General features: G+C 54.6%; 1 protein-coding gene across 1 annotated transcript in view; it reads left to right on the top strand.

The window, feature by feature from the left end:
• The window catches only part of cib2 (calcium and integrin binding family member 2), a 150,698-nt gene that overhangs the window by 17,831 nt on the left and 110,891 nt on the right, over positions 1–21,976 (top strand). The window contains exon 2 of the mRNA XM_072492965.1: positions 5,746–5,780. Within this exon, the coding sequence (XP_072349066.1) occupies positions 5,746–5,780 (35 nt within the window). The remainder of the gene's footprint in view (positions 1–5,745; positions 5,781–21,976) is intronic.

The following is a 21,976-nucleotide window of genomic DNA, read 5'->3' as shown; positions in this document are numbered from 1 at the left end:
CTGATCCTATCACGATGCGGCCATGAAACTCCGCCCTCAGCTTTATGTGCAGTATTTCTATTCAAATTTTTAACATTTCAACATTTGAAAAACATTACAGCACAAAATAAACCCAACACAAAACCACCCCCACATCTTCCTCCAAAATCGTCCGTTAAGTGGCCGAGACGACCCCACCCCCCAACTCCATCATCGACAACATCTCCCCCAGCAACAAGGAGGTGCGACTGAAAGGTCGGAAAAACCTTTTTTCTGCCCTCAGTCTTATGATGGACAAGTACAATCCTCTCAACGTTGTTAACTTATCGAAATCTATTCTACCAAGTGGAGCTTTTAATTATAAATCTGTACCATCCCACTGCAATCTGCTCAATCTCAAAACGGTGTTGGAATCGCAGATGTTTCCCTCTGCAAAGCTTGTTGTCAACTAATTGAAATTCCCAAAAGGCTTCAGGTGGGATCTTCAGGCCCTGCCGAAGGTGACCCCTGGCAGCGGGACAGGAAAGCCACGCAAAATGCCGTAGACATTGGGGGGACCGGAACACCCCAATGGCGTGCTGCGTCTGCCACCAGTAAAAAAACACCACACAGGATTGGCGGAGGAGGACCAGAAAATTCCACCTACGCACTGAGATATCTATTAAAGCTAGGTACTTAACTGCCCATTGCTTTAACGTCTATCTTTACTCAACAGTCTAATGGTCCCTGTATCCAAATCCGCTTGTATTCCCTCAGATAACAGAGAAAAGTTAAAGGCTAACATGACTATTATATAAAAGCAGATTCATATTTGAGGAATAATTTTTTTTTGACTGCAAAATCATTATAAGACAGTCAAATTCCCAATCCTGGGGTAGACTTTTCCTTGGATTTTGAATCAGATCCTCCCTCGTCTCGACAATTGCAATCTCTTCAATTCCTTAGGCAAATTTGCATCTTCACTCTTCGCTTGATCATGGGGTTGACTGCATGAGTCTTCTTCACAGCTGAAGAGGGGACAGAAATGTGATGGATCCTACAGCTGGAGAGGAAGGCGGGGAAAGTGGAGCAGAGTACAAGGACAGGGATAGGCGGGAACTCGGGAGAGATTGATAAAGATGTCATGGACACAAGATAAAGGGAGAGTGAGAGACTTTGGGCGCAGTCTATCCAGATTGGTGTCCCGTGACCAGCCACCTTTCGGGCGCAACGCAATCGCTTGATCGCGCTCCATAAATACAACCAAGGGAACAGAAACTGCTGGACAGAATCTGATCATTTTACATTTATTTTTCCAAATTCATTGCTGATCATGAATGATAATATTGATAAACATTTGTCTAGTGGCCAATGGCATGTCGTTACTAGACAACCATCCCAGGCGCATACATTCTGCTGATTTTCCAAATGCAATACACATTTCCTAAAGAAATATCTCGAACTGGGCGGGGTTCTCTGTCGGCCAACGTCGAAATAGAGAGAGGCGATTAGGCGTAGAATCGGTGGTGAAGCCAAAACCATGGCGGGTGTTCGGCACGGTGGCGCAGTGGTTAGCACTGCTGCCTCACAGTGCTGAGGACCCGGGTTTGATCCCAGCTCTGGGCCACTGTCCGCGTGGCGTTTGCACATTCTTCCCATGTCTGCGTGGGTTTCGCCCCCACAAGCCCAAAGATGTGCAGAGTTGGTAGATTGGCCACGCTAAATTGGCCCATATTTGGAAAAAGAAGAATTGGGTGCTCTAAATTCATAATTTTAAAAAATCACGGCGGGCATCAGAATGACATCCTCTGGTGCCCCGACAGCAGCGTCAATGCGTTCTACTCCACACGTACAGTAAACGGCTACAAGGTTATGAGGGGCATGGATAGATTGGATGGGCGGGCACTCTTTCCCAGGGTGGAGGGGTCAGTCACCAGGGGCATAGGTTTAAGGGGCACGGGGCAAAGTTTAGAGGAGATGTGCGAGGCAGGTTTTTTACACAGAGGGTGATGAGTGCCTGCAAGGGGAGGTTGTGGAAGCAGATACATTAACGGCGTTCAAAAGGCATCTCAACAAATACATGGATAGGATGGGTATAGAGGGATACGGCACTAGGAAGTGCTGAGGGTTTTGGCCAAGGGTGGTATCATGACCATTACAGGCTTGGAGGGCCGAAGGGCCTGTTCCTGTGCTGTATTGTTCTTTGTTCTAAATGCTGTTCACATATCATTAGCGTACCTGACCTGGTACCGTAGTATGGCACGGTAGCACAGTGGGTAGCACTGTTTCTTCACAGCGCCAGGGTCCCAGGTTTGATTCCCGGCTTGGGTCACTGTCTGTACGGAGTCTGCACGTTCTCCCCGTGACTGCGTGGGTTTCCTCCGGGTGCCCGATAGATGTGCTTGTTAGGTGAATTGGACATTCTGAATTCTCCCTCCCTGTACCCGAACAGGCATTGGAATGTGCCAACTAGGGGTTTTTCACAGTAAATTCATCGCAGTGTTAATGTAAACCTACTTGTGAAAATAATAAAGATTAATATTATTATTATTCTCCGGAGCCTCTGCGACGCTCCGCCTCCGCCGGGAGGGGGGAATTACCGACGGCGGGTTTCACTTATGGTTTTGAAAATCGGGAACGGGCACCGTGGCTGATGAGGGAGAGACTTGCAGAGGCATGAGCGTGGGCTGCTGGTCCTGCTGCTGGCGGGGCTGGGGGGGTGCTCTGCCAGGCCTGGGGGGCAGTGGGGGGTGACCGGGGGGCGGGGGGGGGTGAGCAGGATATGGGCCGTGGCGTAGGAGCGACCCCACACAGGACCAGACCACGCCTGTCCTCGTATGAGGTTGCGGAGAGGTTGGGGCAGGCAGGAACCCAGTGTGAAGGCCATCCGAGAAATCCTATGGCCCCCACCACCCCAAACCTGCAAACCTGCTGGTGAGGGAGTGGAAAACCCTGCAGAAGGTCTGAACCCACGGCACCGGTCACATTTCTGAAAGTGCGTTGCCGAGGTAGCGTTTTGGGGAGTTAACTCAGAAAGTTCTACCTTGTAAATAGAGAGTGACGGGTGGGATGTTCCGTGGCTCGCAGCCATTTGCACCAGTAATTGAACGTTACATTGAATCTGGCTCTTGTTTCAGCTCCAGTCACCATTATTACTGCCAGGCAACTGGTGTCACTGAGGTAACACAATCTGATGACTAGCTGGGGAATGCGAGAACGCATAAGGGGCCATGGAGAAGGTTAATAATTAAAGGGAGTCAGGTGTAAGAGATCATCTTGAAACACGAGACATCTTAAATAATCCTGCCCGAGGTCTAGATTGACTTCAGTCTTCTTAATTGAAGTGCTCAACCATCGGTTTCACATTTCACCCTGTGGAATATCAGAGTGCCCCCCACCCCTCCACCACCACCAGCCCGAGATCCTCCCGATGGCTTAAACATTGAGGCCGGGCGGAAAACTGCCCTTCAAGGGGTCAACAAATTGGCCAGTTGAGGGCCTCAATTGGGGTGTAAGGCCTGAGGCCTTACCCATCCAAGTGTAAAATTGTGGAGAGGTTAGGATAGGCGGGCACCCGGCCGGAAGGCCTTCCGAGAAATTTTGCACTCAGCCTCCACCCCCCACCCCCAGCAACCCCTTTTCCCCCACCCGCACCCTCCCACCAGCACCTCCCCTCTCACCCACTCCTCCCCCACTAACCCCCCCAACCCCCCCAGCACCTCCCCGCAATACCTCCCCACCCCCTCGCCCACTTCCCCCACTCCCCCATCATCCCCCCCAGCACCTCCCCGCAATACCTCCCCACACCCACCTCGCCCACTCCTCGCCCACTTCCCCCACTCCCCCATCACCCCCACCCCCACCCCCCCCAGCACCTCCCCGCAATACCTCCCCACCCCCCCTCGCCCCAGCCTGCTAACCTGGTGGCGGGGAAAAGTACAATCATGCCCCACAAGTGGGGGTTTTGTTGATCAAGATGGCGTGATTTTTGTCGGGGGGGAGGGGGTTCTTGGGGAGCGAGGTGTGGCTGTCCCAGGAAAGGATGGCCTGCCATGGACATTGGCTAAATGCACGCATCCTAATTTCCTTCAATGTTTATCTAATAAGGCAATCCCAGCAACGGAGAGGCCCCAATCCAAGGAACAGTCTCGGAAAAACCCAGGATTATTTAATTTAAATGTTTGTGTCAAGTCCCAGTCACATTGCATCTTTGAATGAAAAAAAAAATCGGGTGATATTTTGCCATTGAGCAGATTGGAAATTTTAACCGCCAATGTGTAAAAATCTTGATGGCGGGACGAATATTTGTCACTGCGCTCGGCTGCGATAAATCTGGGGAGGGATTCTCCCAACGGGCGCCCAAGTGCCGACGCCAGAGTAAAAACGGGAGTGTTTTACTCCGGCGTCGGTGCCCGTTCAGGGACCCCATTCTGCGGCCCACAGGGGGCTAGGATGGCGCTGGAGCGACCAGCCTCAACCCGGCGCCGCGGGGTCTGCGCATGCGCAGTTGGCCCTGCGCCATTTGGAGCCAGCGGGGATGAAAGGAGGCCGGGGGGCAGAGAGGCCGGCCCGCCGATCGGTGGGCCCTGATCGCGGGCCAGGCCACTACGGAGGCCCCCCCCGGGGTCGGACCCCCCCCACAGGCCGACACCGGGCCCTTCAACGCCGAGGTCCCGCCGGCTCAGAGGATGTTAGAACGCCGCCGGCGGGACTCGGCTATTTGTTGACGGCCGCTCGGCCCATCCGGGCTGGGGAATCGCGCGCCGGCCCGGGCCGGAGAGTCAGCCCGTACATACCCCGACTGGCGCAGCTCCGACCACCCCAGCGCCAATGGCGCCCATTCTCCGCACTGCGGAGAATTGCGTTCCGGCGTCGGGGCGGTTTGACACAAACGTTTAAATTAAATAATCCTGGGTTTTTCCGAGACTGTTCCTTGGATTGGGGCCTCTCCGTTGCTGGGATTGCCTTATTAGATAGACATTGAAGGAAATTAGGATGCGTGCATTTAGCCAATGTCCATGGCAGGCCATCCTTTCCTGGGACAGCCACACCTCGCTCCCCAAGAACCCCCTCCCCCCCGACAAAAATCACGCCATCTTGATCAACAAAACCCCCACTTGTGGGGCATGATTGTACTTTTTCCCCGCCAACAGGTTAGTAGGCCGGGGCGAGGGGGGGTGGGGAGGTATTACGGGGAGGTGCTGGGGGGGTGGGGGGTGATGGGGGAGTGGGCGAGGAGTGGGCGAGGGGGGGTGGGGAGGTGCTGGGGGGGTGATGGGGGAGTGGGGGAAGTGGGCGAGGAGTGGGCGAGGGAGGGTGGGGAGGTGCTGGGGGGGTGCTGGGGGAGTGGGGGAAGTGGGCGAGGAGTGGGCGAGGGGGGTGTGGAGGTGCTGGGGGAGTGATGGGGGAGTGGGGGAAGTGGGCGAGGAGTGGGCGAGGGGGGATGGGGAGGTATTGCGGGGAGGTGCTGGGGGGAATGATGGGGGAGTGGGGGAAGTGGGCGAGGGGGGATGGGGAGGTATTGCGGGGAGGTGCTGTGGGGAATGATGGGGGAGTGGGGGAAGTGGGCGAGGAGGGTGGGGAGGTATTGCGGGGGGGTCGGAGAATTCCGCCCCTGAATTATTAACGATTGAACGACAGACTTGTCATTTGGGGTAGGGCTCTGGATGTTGAGTGCCTTGTGAAAAACATTCGTCATCGCATGGATTCCCTCAGTAAAGTGAGAGGTTGTCATGGCGACCATCTCCAATGCACGCGGAGTAAAAATTGCTGTTTTTTCTCTTTCAGGACTGCACGTTTTTTACCCGCAAAGAGATCCTTCGGTGAGTGACAACATCACTGGGTTACGCTCGGGGTCCGCTGCGCAGAATCTCCTGCCTGTTAGACACCCCATCTGGCATTCAATGGATGTAAATGGATCTGCCTATTAGCTATAGGCCGTGGAGGGGAGGCAGCGGAGGGGAGGCAGCGGTATGGTCACTGGACTGGTAACCCAGAGTAATGCTCTGGTGCCTGGATTCGATGCCACCATGTCAGAGGGTCAAATTGTGACCTCAATCAAAATTAAGAGTTTAATAATGACCGTGAAAGGTACAAATCCATCTGGTTCACTCATACCCTTTAGGGAAGGAAATCTGCCGTCCTTACCTGGTCTGGCCTACATGTGACACCAGACCCACATCAATGTGGTTGACTCTTAAATGCCCTCAGTTGAAGGGCAATTAGGGATGAGTAACAAATGCAGGCCCCACCAGTGACGCCCACATCCCGTAAATGAATGAAAATAATAATGTAATCTGACATTTTTAAGAACTGGATTCATCCAAACTTCCTTTTGATTGGAAGAACGAACTTGCATGTCTCTAGCCCGATTAATGACTTCCGGACATCATTGCTTGACAATCCGCTAACCACATTTGTACTGTTCTAATATGAGAGTCAATTTGTACAAAGCTAACTCCCACAAACCGCAGTGAGATAGCCGACCAGATAATCTGTTTCCACGATGCTATGGGCGGCACGATGGCACAGTGGTTAGCACTGTTGCTTCACAGTTCCAGGGTCCGAGGTTCGATTCCCGGCTTGGGTCACTGTGTGCGGAGTCTGCACGTTCTCCCCGTGTCTGTGTGGGTTTCCTCCGAGTGCTCTGGTTTCCTCCCACAAGTCCAGAAAGACGGGCTTGTTAGGCGAATTGGACATTCTGAATTCTCCCTCTGTGTACCCGAACAGTCACCGGAGTGTGGCGACTAGGGGATTTTCACAGTAACTTCATTGCAGTGGGGTTTTTTTTAAATTTAGAGTACCCAATTAATTTTTTCCAATTAAGGGGCAATTTAGCGTGGCCAATCCACCTACCCTGCACATCTTTGGGTTGTGGGAGTGAAACCCACGCAAACACGGGGAGAATGTGCAAACTCCACACGGACAGTGACCCAGAGCTGGGATCGAACCTGGGGCCTCGGCGCCGTGAGGGAGCAGTGCTAACCACTGTGCCACCATGCTGCCCTTCATTGCAGTGTTAATGTAAGCCTACTGGTGGCAAAAAAGTCTATTATATATATTATATAGTTGAGGGATAAATATTAGCCAGGGCACCAGGGACAAAACCCACTCCTCTTCTTCGAATAGCATCACGGGATCGGAAAAGACAGACGCTGATGTGTTGGGTATGCTGGGTCTGTGAGGACTGCGTTTACCAGAGCAGTGAGAGAGACAGGCTTCCAAAACTTGTAGAAGTACAACTCTATTGTATTTAGCTGTGAGCTGTTAAACATACTTGCACTGTGGGATGACACTATGTTAGGTTGACTGGAGAGCTGAGGCTAACCTGACCAGACTGTACTGCTAGCACATGGTAGATGTTCGTGTTACTGATCACGGGCTCTGGCTGTCTCAGAGGCTGCATCCCGAATGAGCAGGAAAACTAGTGCCCTCTGGCTATATAGTGGCCGTGTCCTGTCTGGTGATTGGCTGCTGTGTTCTGTGTGTTGATTGGTCTTTCAGTGTGTCAGTCAGTGTCTGTCTCTGAACCATCATATACTTGTGTGTATATTATGACAGACGCAGCCTTGGTTCAACATCTCACCTGACCCCTCAGTACTGACCCTCTGACAGGGCAGATCTCCCTCAGTACTGACCCTCCGGCAGTGCAGCACTCCCTCAGTACTGACCCTCTGACAGTGCAGCACTCCCTCAGTACTGACCCTCTGACAGTGCAGCGCTCCCTCAGAACTGACCCTCTGACAGTGCAGCACTCCCTCAGAATGACCCTCTGACAGTGCAGCACTCCCTCAGTACTGACCCTCTGACAGTGTGGAACTCCCTCAATACTGACCCTCTCACAATGCAGCACTCTCTCAGTACTGACCCTCTGACAGTGCAGCACTCCCTCAGTAATGACCCTCTGACAGTGCAGCACCCCCTCAGTACTGACCCACTGACAGTGCAACACTCCCTCAGTATTGACCCTCTGACAGTACAGAACACCCTCAATACTGACCCTCTCACAATGCAGCACTCTCTCAGTACTGACCCTCTGACAGTGCAGCATTCCCTCAGTAATGACCCTCTGACAGTGCAGCACCCCCTCAGTACTGACCCTCTGACAGTGCAACACTCCCTCAGTATTGACCCTCTGACAGTGCAGCACACCCTCATTACTGACCCTCTGACAGTGTGGAACTCCCTCAGTACTGACCCTCTGTTAGTGCAGCACTCCCTCAGTACTGGCCCTCTGACAGTGCAGCATTCCCTCAGTACTGACCCTCTAACAGTGCACCATTCCCTCAGTACTGACCCTCGGACAGTGCAGCACTCCCTCAGTACTGACCCTCTGACAGTGCAGCGCTCCCTCAGAACTGACCCTCTGACAGTGCAGCGCTCCCTCAGTACTGACTCTCTGACAGTGCAGCACTCCCTCAGAACTGACCCTCTGACAGTGCAGCGCTCCCTCAGAACTGACTCGCTGACAGTGCAGCACTCCCTCAGAACTGACCCTCTGACAGTGCAGCACTCGCTCAGTAATGACCCTCTGACAGTGCAGCACCCCCTCAGTACTGACCCTCTGACAGTGCAACACTCCCTCAGTATTGACCCTCTGACAGTGCAGCACACCCTCATTACTGACCCTCTCACAATGCAGCAATCTCTCAGTACTGACCCTCGGACAGTGCAGCACTCCCTCAGTACTAACCCTCTGACAGTGCAGCACTCCCTCAGTATTGACCCTCTGACAGTGCAGCACTCCCTCAGTACTGACCCTCCGACAGTGCGGCACTCCCTCAGTACTGACCCTCTGACAGGGCAGATCTCCCTCAGTACTGACCCTCTGACAGTGCAACACTCCCTCAGTATTGACCCTCTGACAGTGCAGCACACCCTCATTACTGACCCTCTCACAATGCAGCAATCTCTCAGTACTGACCCTCGGACAGTGCAGCACTCCCTCAGTACTAACCCTCTGACAGTGCAGCACTCCCTCAGTACTGACCCTCCGACAGTGCGGCACTCCCTCAGTACTGACCCTCTGACAGGGCAGATCTCCCTCAGTACTGACCCTCTGACAGTGCAACACTCCCTCAGTATTGACCCTCTGACAGTGCAACACTCCCGCAGTATTGACCCTCTGACAGTGCAGCACTCCCTCAGTAATGACCCTCTGACAGTGCAGCACTCCCTCAGTACTGACCCTCTGACAGTGCAACACTCCCTCAGTATTGACCCTCTGACAGTGCAGCACACCCTCAACACTGACCCTCTCACAATGCAGCACTCTCTCAGTACTGACCCTCTGACAGTGTGGAACTCCCTCAGTACTGACCCTCTGTTAGTGCAGCACTCCCTCAGTACTGGCCCTCTGACAGGGCAGCAATCCCTCAGTACTGACTATCTGACAGTGCAGCATTCCCTCAGTACTGACCCTCTAACAGTGCACCATTCCCTCAGTACTGACCTTCGGACAGTGCAGCACTCCCTCAGTACTGACCCTCTGACAGTGCAGCGCTCCCTCAGAACTGACCCTCTGACAGTGCAGCGCTCCCTCAGTACTGACTCGCTGACAGTGCAGCAGTCCCTCAGAACTGACCCTCTGACAGTGCAGCACTCCCTCAGAATGACCCTCTGACAGTGCAGCACTCCTTCAGTACTGACCCTCTGACAGTGTGGAACTCCCTCAATACTGACCCTCTCACAATGCAGCACTCTCTCAGTACTGACCCTCTGACAGTGCAGCACTCCCTCAGTAATGACCCTCTGACAGTGCAGCACCCCCTCTGTACTGACCCACTGACAGTGCAACACTCCCTCAGTATTGACCCTCTGACAGTACAGAACACCCTCAATACTGACCCTCTCACCATGCAGCACTCTCTCAGTACTGACCCTCTGACAGTGCAGCACTCGCTCAGTAATGACCCTCTGACAGTGCAGCACCCCCTCAGTACTGACCCTCTGACAGTGCAACACTCCCTCAGTATTGACCCTCTGACAGTGCAGCACATCCTCATTACTGACCCTCTCACAATGCAGCAATCTCTCAGTACTGACCCTCGGACAGTGCAGCACTCCCTCAGTACTAACCCTCTGACAGTGCAGCACTCCCTCAGTATTGACCCTCTGACAGTGCAGCACTCCCTCAGTACTGACCCTCCGACAGTGCGGCACTCCCTCAGTACTGACCCTCTGACAGGGCAGATCTCCCTCAGTACTGACCCTCTGACAGTGCAACACTCCCTCAGTATTGACCCTCTGACAGTGCAGCACACCCTCATTACTGACCCTCTCACAATGCAGCAATCTCTCAGTACTGACCCTCGGACAGTGCAGCACTCCCTCAGTACTAACCCTCTGACAGTGCAGCACTCCCTCAGTATTGACCCTCTGACAGTGCAGCACTCCCTCAGTACTGACCCTCCGACAGTGCGGCACTCCCTCAGTACTGACCCTCTGACAGGGCAGATCTCCCTCAGTACTGACCCTCTGACAGTGCAACGCTCCCTCAGAACTGACCCTCTGACAGTGCAGCGCTCCCTCAGTACTGACTCTCTGACAGTGCAGCACTCCCTCAGAACTGACCCTCTGACAGTGCAGCGCTCCCTCAGAACTGACTCGCTGACAGTGCAGCACTCCCTCAGAATGACCCTCTGACAGTGCAGCACTCCTTCAGTACTGACCCTCTGACAGTGTGGAACTCCCTCAATACTGACCCTCTCACAATGCAGCACTCTCTCAGTACTGACCCTCTGACAGTGCAGCACTCCCTCAGTAATGACCCTCTGACAGTGCAGCACCCCCTCAGTACTGACCCACTGACAGTGCAACACTCCCTCAGTATTGACCCTCTGACAGTACAGAACACCCTCAATACTGACCCTCTCACAATGCAGCACTCTCTCAGTACTGACTCTCTGACAGTGCAGCATTCCCTCAGTAATGACCCTCTGACAGTGCAGCACCCCCTCAGTACTGACCCTCTGACAGTGCAACACTCCCTCAGTATTGACCCTCTGACAGTGCAGCACACCCTCATTACTGACCCTCTCACAATGCAGCAATCTCTCAGTACTGACCCTCGGACAGTGCAGCACCCCTCAGTACTGACCCTCTGACAGTGTGGAACTCCCTCAGTACTGACCCTCTGTTAGTGCAGCACTCCCTCAGTACTGGCCCTCTGACAGTGCAGCATTCCCTCAGTACTGACCCTCTAACAGTGCACCATTCCCTCAGTACTGACCCTCGGACAGTGCAGCACTCCCTCAGTACTGACCCTCTGACAGTGCAGCGCTCCCTCAGAACTGACCCTCTGACAGTGCAGCGCTCCCTCAGTACTGACTCTCTGACAGTGCAGCACTCCCTCAGAACTGACCCTCTGACAGTGCAGCGCTCCCTCAGAACTGACTCGCTGACAGTGCAGCACTCCCTCAGAACTGACCCTCTGACAGTGCAGCACTCCCTCAGAATGACCCTCTGACAGTGCAGCACTCCTTCAGTACTGACCCTCTGACAGTGTGGAACTCCCTCAATACTGACCCTCTCACAATGCAGCACTCTCTCAGTACTGACCCTCTGACAGTGCAGCACTCGCTCAGTAATGACCCTCTGACAGTGCAGCACCCCCTCAGTACTGACCCTCTGACAGTGCAACACTCCCTCAGTATTGACCCTCTGACAGTGCAGCACACCCTCATTACTGACCCTCTCACAATGCAGCAATCTCTCAGTACTGACCCTCGGACAGTGCAGCACTCCCTCAGTACTAACCCTCTGACAGTGCAGCACTCCCTCAGTATTGACCCTCTGACAGTGCAGCACTCCCTCAGTACTGACCCTCCGACAGTGCGGCACTCCCTCAGTACTGACCCTCTGACAGGGCAGATCTCCCTCAGTACTGACCCTCTGACAGTGCAACACTCCCTCAGTATTGACCCTCTGACAGTGCAGCACACCCTCATTACTGACCCTCTCACAATGCAGCAATCTCTCAGTACTGACCCTCGGACAGTGCAGCACTCCCTCAGTACTAACCCTCTGACAGTGCAGCACTCCCTCAGTATTGACCCTCTGACAGTGCAGCACTCCCTCAGTACTGACCCTCCGACAGTGCGGCACTCCCTCAGTACTGACCCTCTGACAGGGCAGATCTCCCTCAGTACTGACCCTCTGACAGTGCAACACTCCCTCAGTATTGACCCTCTGACAGTGCAACACTCCCTCAGTATTGACCCTCTGACAGTGCAGCACTCCCTCAGTAACGACCCTCTGACAGTGCAGCACTCCCTCAGTAACGACCCTCTGACAGTGCAGCACTCCCTCAGTACTGACCCTCTGACAGTGCAACACTCCCTCAGTATTGACCCTCTGACAGTGCAGCACACCCTCAACACTGACCCTCTCACAATGCAGCACTCTCTCAGTACTGACCCTCTGACAGTGTGGAACTTCCTCAGTACTGACCCTCTGTTAGTGCAGCACTCCCTCAGTACTGGCCCTCTGACAGGGCAGCAATCCCTCAGTACTGACTATCTGACAGTGCAGCATTCCCTCAGTACTGACCCTCTAACAGTGCACCATTCCCTCAGTACTGACCCTCGGACAGTGCAGCACTCCCTCAGTACTGACCCTCTGACAGTGCAGCGCTCCCTCAGAACTGACCCTCTGACAGTGCAGCGCTCCCTGAGTACTGACTCTCTGACAGTGCAGCACTCCCTCAGAACTGACCCTCTGACAGTGCAGCGCTCCCTCAGAACTGACTCGCTGACAGTGCAGCACTCCCTCAGAACTGACCCTCTGACAGTGCAGCACTCCCTCAGAATGACCCTCTGACAGTGCAGCACTCCTTCAGTACTGACCCTCTGACAGTGTGGAACTCCCTCAATACTGACCCTCTCACAATGCAGCACTCTCTCAGTACTGACCCTCTGACAGTGCAGCACTCCCTCAGTAATGACCCTCTGACAGTGCAGCACCCCCTCTGTACTGACCCACTGACAGTGCAACACTCCCTCAGTATTGACCCTCTGACAGTACAGAACACCCTCAATACTGACCCTCTCACCATGCAGCACTCTCTCAGTACTGACCCTCTGACAGTGCAGCACTCGCTCAGTAATGACCCTCTGACAGTGCAGCACCCCCTCAGTACTGACCCTCTGACAGTGCAACACTCCCTCAGTATTGACCCTCTGACAGTGCAGCACACCCTCATTACTGACCCTCTCACAATGCAGCAATCTCTCAGTACTGACCCTCGGACAGTGCAGCACTCCCTCAGTACTAACCCTCTGACAGTGCAGCACTCCCTCAGTATTGACCCTCTGACAGTGCAGCACTCCCTCAGTACTGACCCTCCGACAGTGCGGCACTCCCTCAGTACTGACCCTCTGACAGGGCAGATCTCCCTCAGTACTGACCCTCTGACAGTGCAACACTCCCTCAGTATTGACCCTCTGACAGTGCAGCACAGCCTCATTACTGACCCTCTCACAATGCAGCAATCTCTCAGTACTGACCCTCGGACAGTGCAGCACTCCCTCAGTACTAACCCTCTGACAGTGCAGCACTCCCTCAGTATTGACCCTCTGACAGTGCAGCACTCCCTCAGTACTCACCCTCCGACAGTGCGGCACTCCCTCAGTACTGACCCTCTGACAGGGCAGATCTCCCTCAGTACTGACCCTCTGACAGTGCAACACTCCCTCAGTATTGACCCTCTGACAGTGCAACACTCCCTCAGTATTGACCCTCTGACCGTGCAGCACTCCCTCAGAACTGACCCTCTGACAGTGCAACACTCCCTCAGTATTGACCCTCTGACAGTGCAGCACACCCTCAACACTGACCCTCTCACAATGCAGCACTCTCTCAGTACTGACCCTCTGACAGTGTGGAACTCCCTCAGTACTGACCCTCTGTTAGTGCAGCACTCCCTCAGTACTGGCCCTCTGACAGGGCAGCAATCCCTCAGTACTGACTATCTGACAGTGCAGCATTCCCTCAGTACTGACCCTCCAACAGTGCACCATTCCCTCAGTACTGACCCTCGGACAGTGCAGCACTCCCTCAGTACTGACCCTCTGACAGTGCAGCGCTCCCTCAGAACTGACCCTCTGACAGTGCAGCGCTCCCTCAGGACTGACTCTCTGACAGTGCAGCACTCCCTCAGAACTGACCCTCTGACAGTGCAGCGCTCCCTCAGAACTGACTCGCTGACAGTGCAGCACTCCCTCAGAACTGACACTCTGACAGTGCAGCACTCCCTCAGAATGACCCTCTGACAGTGCAGCACTCCTTCAGTACTGACCCTCTGACAGTGTGGAACTCCCTCAATACTGACCCTCTCACAATGCAGCACTCTCTCAGTACTGACCCTCTGACAGTGCAGCACTCCCTCAGTAATGACCCTCTGACAGTGCAGCACCCCCTCAGTACTGACCCACTGACAGTGCAACACTCCCTCAGTATTGACCCTCTGACAGTACAGAACACCCTCAATACTGACCCTCTCACCATGCAGCACTCTCTCAGTACTGACCCTCTGACAGTGCAGGACTCGCTCAGTAATGACCCTCTGACAGTGCAGCACCCCCTCAGTACTGACCCTCTGACAGTGCAACACTCCCTCAGTATTGACCCTCTGACAGTGCAGCACACCCTCATTCCTGACCCTCTCACAATGCAGCAATCTCTCAGTACTGACCCTCGGACAGTGCAGCACTCCCTCAGTACTAACCCTCTGACAGTGCAGCACTCCCTCAGTATTGACCCTCTGACAGTGCAGCACTCCCTCAGTACTGACCCTCCGACAGTGCGGCACTCCCTCAGTACTGACCCTCTGACAGGGCAGATCTCCCTCAGTACTGACCCTCTGACAGTGCAACACTCCCTCAGTATTGACCCTCTGACAGTGCAACACTCCCTCAGTATTGACCCTCTGACAGTGCAGCACTCCCTCAGTACTGACCCTCCGACAGTGCGGCACTCCCTTAGTACTGACCCTCTGACAGGGCAGATCTCCCTCAGTACTGACCCTCAGACAGTGCAACACTCCCTCAGTATTGACCCTCTGACAGTGCAGCACACCCTCAATACTGACCCTCTGACAGTGCAGCACTCCCTCAGTAATGACCCTCTGACAGTGCAGCACCCCCTCAGTACTGACCCTCTGACAGTGCAACACTCCCTCAGTATTGACCATCTGACAGTGCAGCACACCCTCATTACTGACCCTCTCACAATGCAGCAATCTCTCAGTACTAACCCTCTGACAGTGCAGCACACCCTCAACACTGACCCTCTCACAATGCAGCACTCTCTCAGTACTGACCCTCTGACAGTGTGGAACTCCCTCAGTACTGACCCTCTGTTAGTGCAGCACTCCCTCAGTACTGGCCCTCTGACAGGGCAGCAATCCCTCAGTACTGACTATCTGACAGTGCAGCATTCCCTCAGTACTGACCCTCTAACAGTGCACCATTCCCTCAGTACTGACCCTCGGACAGTGCAGCACTCCCTCAGTACTGACCCTCTGACAGTGCAGCGCTCCCTCAGAACTGACCCTCTGACAGTGCAGCGCTCCCTCAGGACTGACTCTCTGACAGTGCAGCACTCCCTCAGAACTGACCCTCTGACAGTGCAGCGCTCCCTCAGAACTGACTCGCTGACAGTGCAGCACTCCCTCAGAACTGACACTCTGACAGTGCAGCACTCCCTCAGAATGACCCTCTGACAGTGCAGCACTCCTTCAGTACTGACCCTCTGACAGTGTGGAACTCCCTCAATACTGACCCTCTCACAATGCAGCACTCTCTCAGTACTGACCCTCTGACAGTGCAGCACTCCCTCAGTAATGACCCTCTGACAGTGCAGCACCCCCTCAGTACTGACCCACTGACAGTGCAACACTCCCTCAGTATTGACCCTCTGACAGTACAGAACACCCTCAATACTGACCCTCTCACCATGCAGCACTCTCTCAGTACTGACCCTCTGACAGTGCAGGACTCGCTCAGTAATGACCCTCTGACAGTGCAGCACCCCCTCAGTACTGACCCTCTGACAGTGCAACACTCCCTCAGTATTGACCCTCTGACAGTGCAGCACACCCTCATTACTGACCCTCTCACAATGCAGCAATCTCTCAGTACTGACCCTCGGACAGTGCAGCACTCCCTCAGTACTAACCCTCTGACAGTGCAGCACTCCCTCAGTATTGACCCTCTGACAGTGCAGCACTCCCTCAGTACTGACCCTCCGACAGTGCGGCACTCCCTCAGTACTGACCCTCTGACAGGGCAGATCTCCCTCAGTACTGACCCTCTGACAGTGCAACACTCCCTCAGTATTGACCCTCTGACAGTGCAACACTCCCTCAGTATTGACCCTCTGACAGTGCAGCACTCCCTCAGTACTGACCCTCCGACAGTGCGGCACTCCCTTAGTACTGACCCTCTGACAGGGCAGATCTCCCTCAGTACTGACCCTCAGACAGTGCAACACTCCCTCAGTATTGACCCTCTGACAGTGCAGCACACCCTCAATACTGACCCTCTGACAGTGCAGCACTCCCTCAGTAATGACCCTCTGACAGTGCAGCACCCCCTCAGTACTGACCCTCTGACAGTGCAACACTCCCTCAGTATTGACCATCTGACAGTGCAGCACACCCTCATTACTGACCCTCTCACAATGCAGCAATCTCTCAGTACTAACCCTCTGACAGTGCAGCACTCCCTCAGTATTGACCCTCTGACAGTGCAGCACTCCCTCACTACTGACCCTCCGACAGTGCGGCACTCCCTCAGTACTGACCCTCTGACAGGGCAGATCTCCCTCAGTACTGACCCTCTGACAGTGCAACACTCCCTCAGTATTGACCCTCTGACAGTGCAACACTCCCTCAGTATTGACCCTCTGACAGTGCAGCACTCCCTCAGTAATGACCCTCTGACAGTGCAGCACTCCCTCAGTACTGACCCTCTGACAGTGCAACACTCCCTCAGTATTGACCCTCTGACAGTGCAGCACACCCTCAACACTGACCCTCTCACAATGCAGCACTCTCTCAGTACTGACCCTCTGACAGTGTGGAACTCCCTCAGTATTGACCCTCTGACAGTACAGAACACCCTCAATACTGACCCTCTCACCATGCAGCACTCTCTCAGTACGGACCCTCTGATAGTGCAGCACTCGCTCAGTAATGACCCTCTGACAGTGCAGCACCCCCTCAGTACTGACCCTCTGACAGTGCAACACTCCCTCAGTATTGACCCTCTGACAGTGCAGCACACCCTCATTACTGACCCTCTCACAATGCAGCAATCTCTCAGTACTGACCCTCGGACAGTGCAGCACTCCCTCAGTACTAACCCTCTGACAGTGCAGCACTCCCTCAGTATTGACCCTCTGACAGTGCAGCACTCCCTCAGTACTGACCCTCCGACAGTGCGGCACTCCCTCAGTACTGACCCTCTGACAGGGCAGATCTCCCTCAGTACTGACCCTCTGACAGTGCAACACTCCCTCAGTATTGACCCTCTGACAGTGCAACACTCCCTCAGTATTGACCCTCTGACAGTGCAGCACTCCCTCAGTACTGACCCTCCGACAGTGCGGCACTCCCTTAGTACTGACCCTCTGACAGGGCAGATCTCCCTCAGTACTGACCCTCAGACAGTGCAACACTCCCTCAGTATTGACCCTCTGACAGTGCAGCACACCCTCAATACTGACCCTCTGACAGTGCAGCACTCCCTCAGTAATGACCCTCTGACAGTGCAGCACCCCCTCAGTACTGACCCTCTGACAGTGCAACACTCCCTCAGTATTGACCATCTGACAGTGCAGCACACCCTCATTACTGACCCTCTCACAATGCAGTAATCTCTCAGTACTGACCCTCGGACAGTGCAGCACTCCCTCAGTACCAACCCTCTGACAGTGTAGCACTCCCTCAGTATTGACCCTCTGACAGTGCAGCACCCCCTCAATACTGACCCTCTCACAATGCAGCACTCTCTCAGTACTGACCCTCTGACAGTGCAGCACTCCCTCAGTAGTGACCCTCTGAGAGTGCAGCACTCCCTCAGTACTGACCCTCCGACAGGGCAGATCTCCCTCAGTACTGACCCTCTGACAGTGCAACACTCCCTCAGTATTGACCCTCTGACAGTGCAGCACACCCTCAATACTGACCCTCTCACAATGCAGCACTCTCTCAGTACTGACCCTCGGACAGTGCAGCACTCCCTCAGTACTGACCCTCTGACAGTGCAGCACTCCCTCAGTATTGACCCTCTGACAGTGCAGCACTCCCTCAGTACTGACCCTCCGACAGTGCGGCACTCCCTCAGTACTGACCCTCTGACAGGGCAGATCTCCCTCAGTACTGACCCTCTGACAGTGCAGCACTCCCTCAGTACTGACCCGCTGACAGTGCAGCACTCCCTCAGAACTGACCCTCTGACAGTGCAGCACTCCCTCAGAATGACCCTCTGACAGTGCAGCACTCCTTCAGTACTGACCCTCTGACAGTGCAGCGCTCCCTCAGAACTGACCCGCTGACAGTGCAGCACTCCCTCAGACCTGACCCTCTGACAGTGCAGCACTCCCTCAGAATGACCCTCTGACAGTGCAGCACTCCTTCAGTACTGACCCTCTGACAGTGTGGAACTCCCTCAATACTGACCCTCTCACAAAGCAGCACTCTCTCAGTACTGACCCTCTGACAGTGCAGCACTCCCTCAGTAATGACCCTCTGACAGTGCAGCACCCCCTCAGTACTGACCCTCTGACAGTGCGGCACTCCCTCAGCACTGACTCTCTGTCAGTGCAGCACTCACTCAGTACTGACCCTCTGACAGTGCGGCACTCCCTCAGTACTGACCCTCTGACAGTGCAGCACACCCTCAATACTGACCCTCTCACAATGCAGCACTCTCTCAGTACTGACCCTCTGACAGTGCAGCACTCCCTCAGTAATGACCCTCTGACAGTGCAGCACCCCCTCAGTACTGACCCTCTGACAGTGCAACACTCCCTCAGTATTGACCCTCTGACAGTGCAGCACACCCTCAATACTGACCCTCTCACAATGCAGCACTCTCTCAGTACTGACCCTCGGACAGTGCAGCACTCCCTCAGTACTGACCCTCTGACAGTGCGGCACTCCCTCAGTGCTGACCCTCTGACAGTGCAGCACTCCCTCAATATTGACCCTCTGACAGTGCAGCACTCCCTCAGTACTGACCCTCCGACAGTGCGGCACTCCCTCAGTACTGACCCTCTGACAGGGCAGATCTCCCTCAGTACTGACCCTCTGACAGTGCAGCACTCCCTCAGTACTGACCCTTTGACAGTGCAGCACTCCCTCAGTACAGACCCTCTGACAGTACAGCACTCCCTCAGTACTGACCCTCTGACAGTGCAGCGCTCCCTCAATACTGACCCTCTGACAGTGCAGCACTCCCTCAGTACTGACCCTCTGACAGTGCAGCACTCCCTCAGTTCTGACCCTCTGACAGGGCAGCACTCCCTCAGTACTGATACTCTGACAGTGCGGCACTCCCTCAGTACTGACCCTCTGACAGTGCAGCACTCCCTCAGTACTGACCCTCTGACAGTGCAGCACTCCCTCAGTACAGACCCTCTGACAGTACAGCACTCCCTCAGTACTGACCCTCTGACAGTGCAGCGCTCCCTCAGTACTGACCCTCTGACAGTGCAGCACTCGCTCAGTAATGACCCTCTGACAGTGCAGCACCCCCTCAGTACTGACCCTCTGACAGTGCAACACTCCCTCAGTATTGACCCTCTGACAGTGCAGCACACCCTCATTACTGACCCTCTCACAATGCAGCAATCTCTCAGTACTGACCCTCGGACAGTGCAGCACTCCCTCAGTACTAACCCTCTGACAGTGCAGCACTCCCTCAGTATTGACCCTCTGACAGTGCAGCACTCCCTCAGTACTGACCCTCCGACAGTGCGGCACTCCCTCAGTACTGACCCTCTGACAGGGCAGATCTCCCTCAGTACTGACCCTCTGACAGTGCAACACTCCCTCAGTATTGACCCTCTGACAGTGCAGCACACCCTCATTACTGACCCTCTCACAATGCAGCAATCTCTCAGTACTGACCCTCGGACAGTGCAGCACTCCCTCAGTACTAACCCTCTGACAGTGCAGCACTCCCTCAGTATTGACCCTCTGACAGTGCAGCACTCCCTCAGTACTGACCCTCCGACAGTGCGGCACTCCCTCAGTACTGACCCTCTGACAGGGCTGATCTCCCTCAGTACTGACCCTCTTACAGTGCAACACTCCCTCAGTATTGACCTTCTGACAGTGCAACACTCCCTCAGTATTGACCCTCTGACAGTGCAGCACTCCCTCAGTAATGACCCTCTGACAGTGCAGGACCCCCTCAGTACTGACCCTCTGACAGTGCAACACTCCCTCAGTATTGACCCTCTGACAGTGCAGCACACCCTCAACACTGACCCTCTCACAATGCAGCACTCTCTCAGTACTGACCCTCTGACTGTGAGGAACTCCCTCAGTACTGACCCTCTGTTAGTGCAGCACTCCCTCAGTACTGACCCTCTGTTAGTGCAGCACTCCCTCAGTACTGGCCCTCTGACAGGGCAGCAATCCCTCAGTACTGACTATCTGACAGTGCAGCATTCCCTCAGTACTGACCCTCTAACAGTGCACCATTCCCTCAGTACTGACCCTCGGACAGTGCAGCACTCCCTCAGTACTGACCCTCTGACAGTGCAGCGCTCCCTCAGAACTGACCCTCTGACAGTGCAGCGCTCCCTCAGTACTGACTCTCTGACAGTGCAGCACTCCCTCAGAACTGACCCTCTGACAGTGCAGCGCTCCCTCAGAACTGACTCGCTGACAGTGCAGCACTCCCTCAGAACTGACCCTCTGACAGTGCAGCACTCCCTCAGAATGACCCTCTGACAGTGCAGCACTCCTTCAGTACTGACCCTCTGACAGTGTCGAACTCCCTCAATACTGACCCTCTCACAATGCAGCACTCTCTCAGTACTGACCCTCTGAAAGTGCAGCACTCCCTCAGTAATGACCCTCTGACAGTGCAGCACCCCCTCAGTACTGACCCACTGACAGCGCAACACTCCCTCAGTATTGACCCTCTGACAGTGCAGAACACCCTCAATACTGACCCTCTCACCATGCAGCACTCTCTCAGTACTGACCCTCTGACAGTGCAGCACTCGCTCAGTAATGACCCTCTGACAGTGCAGCACCCCCTCAGTACTGACCCTCTGACAGTGCAACACTCCCTCAGTATTGACCCTCTGACAGTGCAGCACACCCTCATTACTGACCCTCTCACAATGCAGCAATCTCTCAGTACTGACCCTCGGACAGTGCAGCACTCCCTCAGTACTAACCCTCTGACAGTGCAGCACTCCCTCAGTATTGACCCTCTGACAGTGCAGCACTCCCTCAGTACTGACCCTCCCTCAGTACTGACCCTCTGACAGGGCAGATCTCCCTCAGTACTGACCCTCTGACAGTGCAGCACTCCCTCAGTATTGACCCTCTGACAGTGCAACACTCCCTCAGTATTGACCCTCTGACAGTGCAGCACTCCCTCAGTACTGACCCTCCGACAGTGCGGCACTCCCTTAGTACTGACCCTCTGACAGGGCAGATCTCCCTCAGTACTGACCCTCAGACAGTGCAACACTCCCTCAGTATTGACCCTCTGACAGTGCAGCACACCCTCAATACTGACCCTCTGACAGTGTGGAACTCCCTCAATACTGACCCTCTCACAAAGCAGCACTCTCTCAGTACTGACCCCCTGACAGTGCAACACTCCCTCAGTATTGACCATCTGACAGTGCAGCACACCCTCATTACTGACCCTCTCACAATGCAGCAATCTCTCAGTACTGACCCTCGGACAGTGCAGCACTCACTCAGTACTGACCCTCTGACAGTGCGGCACTCCCTCAGTACTGACCCTCTGACAGTGCAGCACAC

This window comes from Scyliorhinus torazame, chromosome 30, assembly GCF_047496885.1.
Source record: "Scyliorhinus torazame isolate Kashiwa2021f chromosome 30, sScyTor2.1, whole genome shotgun sequence".
NCBI classification, from domain to species: Eukaryota; Metazoa; Chordata; class Chondrichthyes; order Carcharhiniformes; family Scyliorhinidae; genus Scyliorhinus; species Scyliorhinus torazame.
Note: the sequence above shows the minus strand (reverse complement) of the source record. Positions and strands in the feature narration are given on the sequence as shown.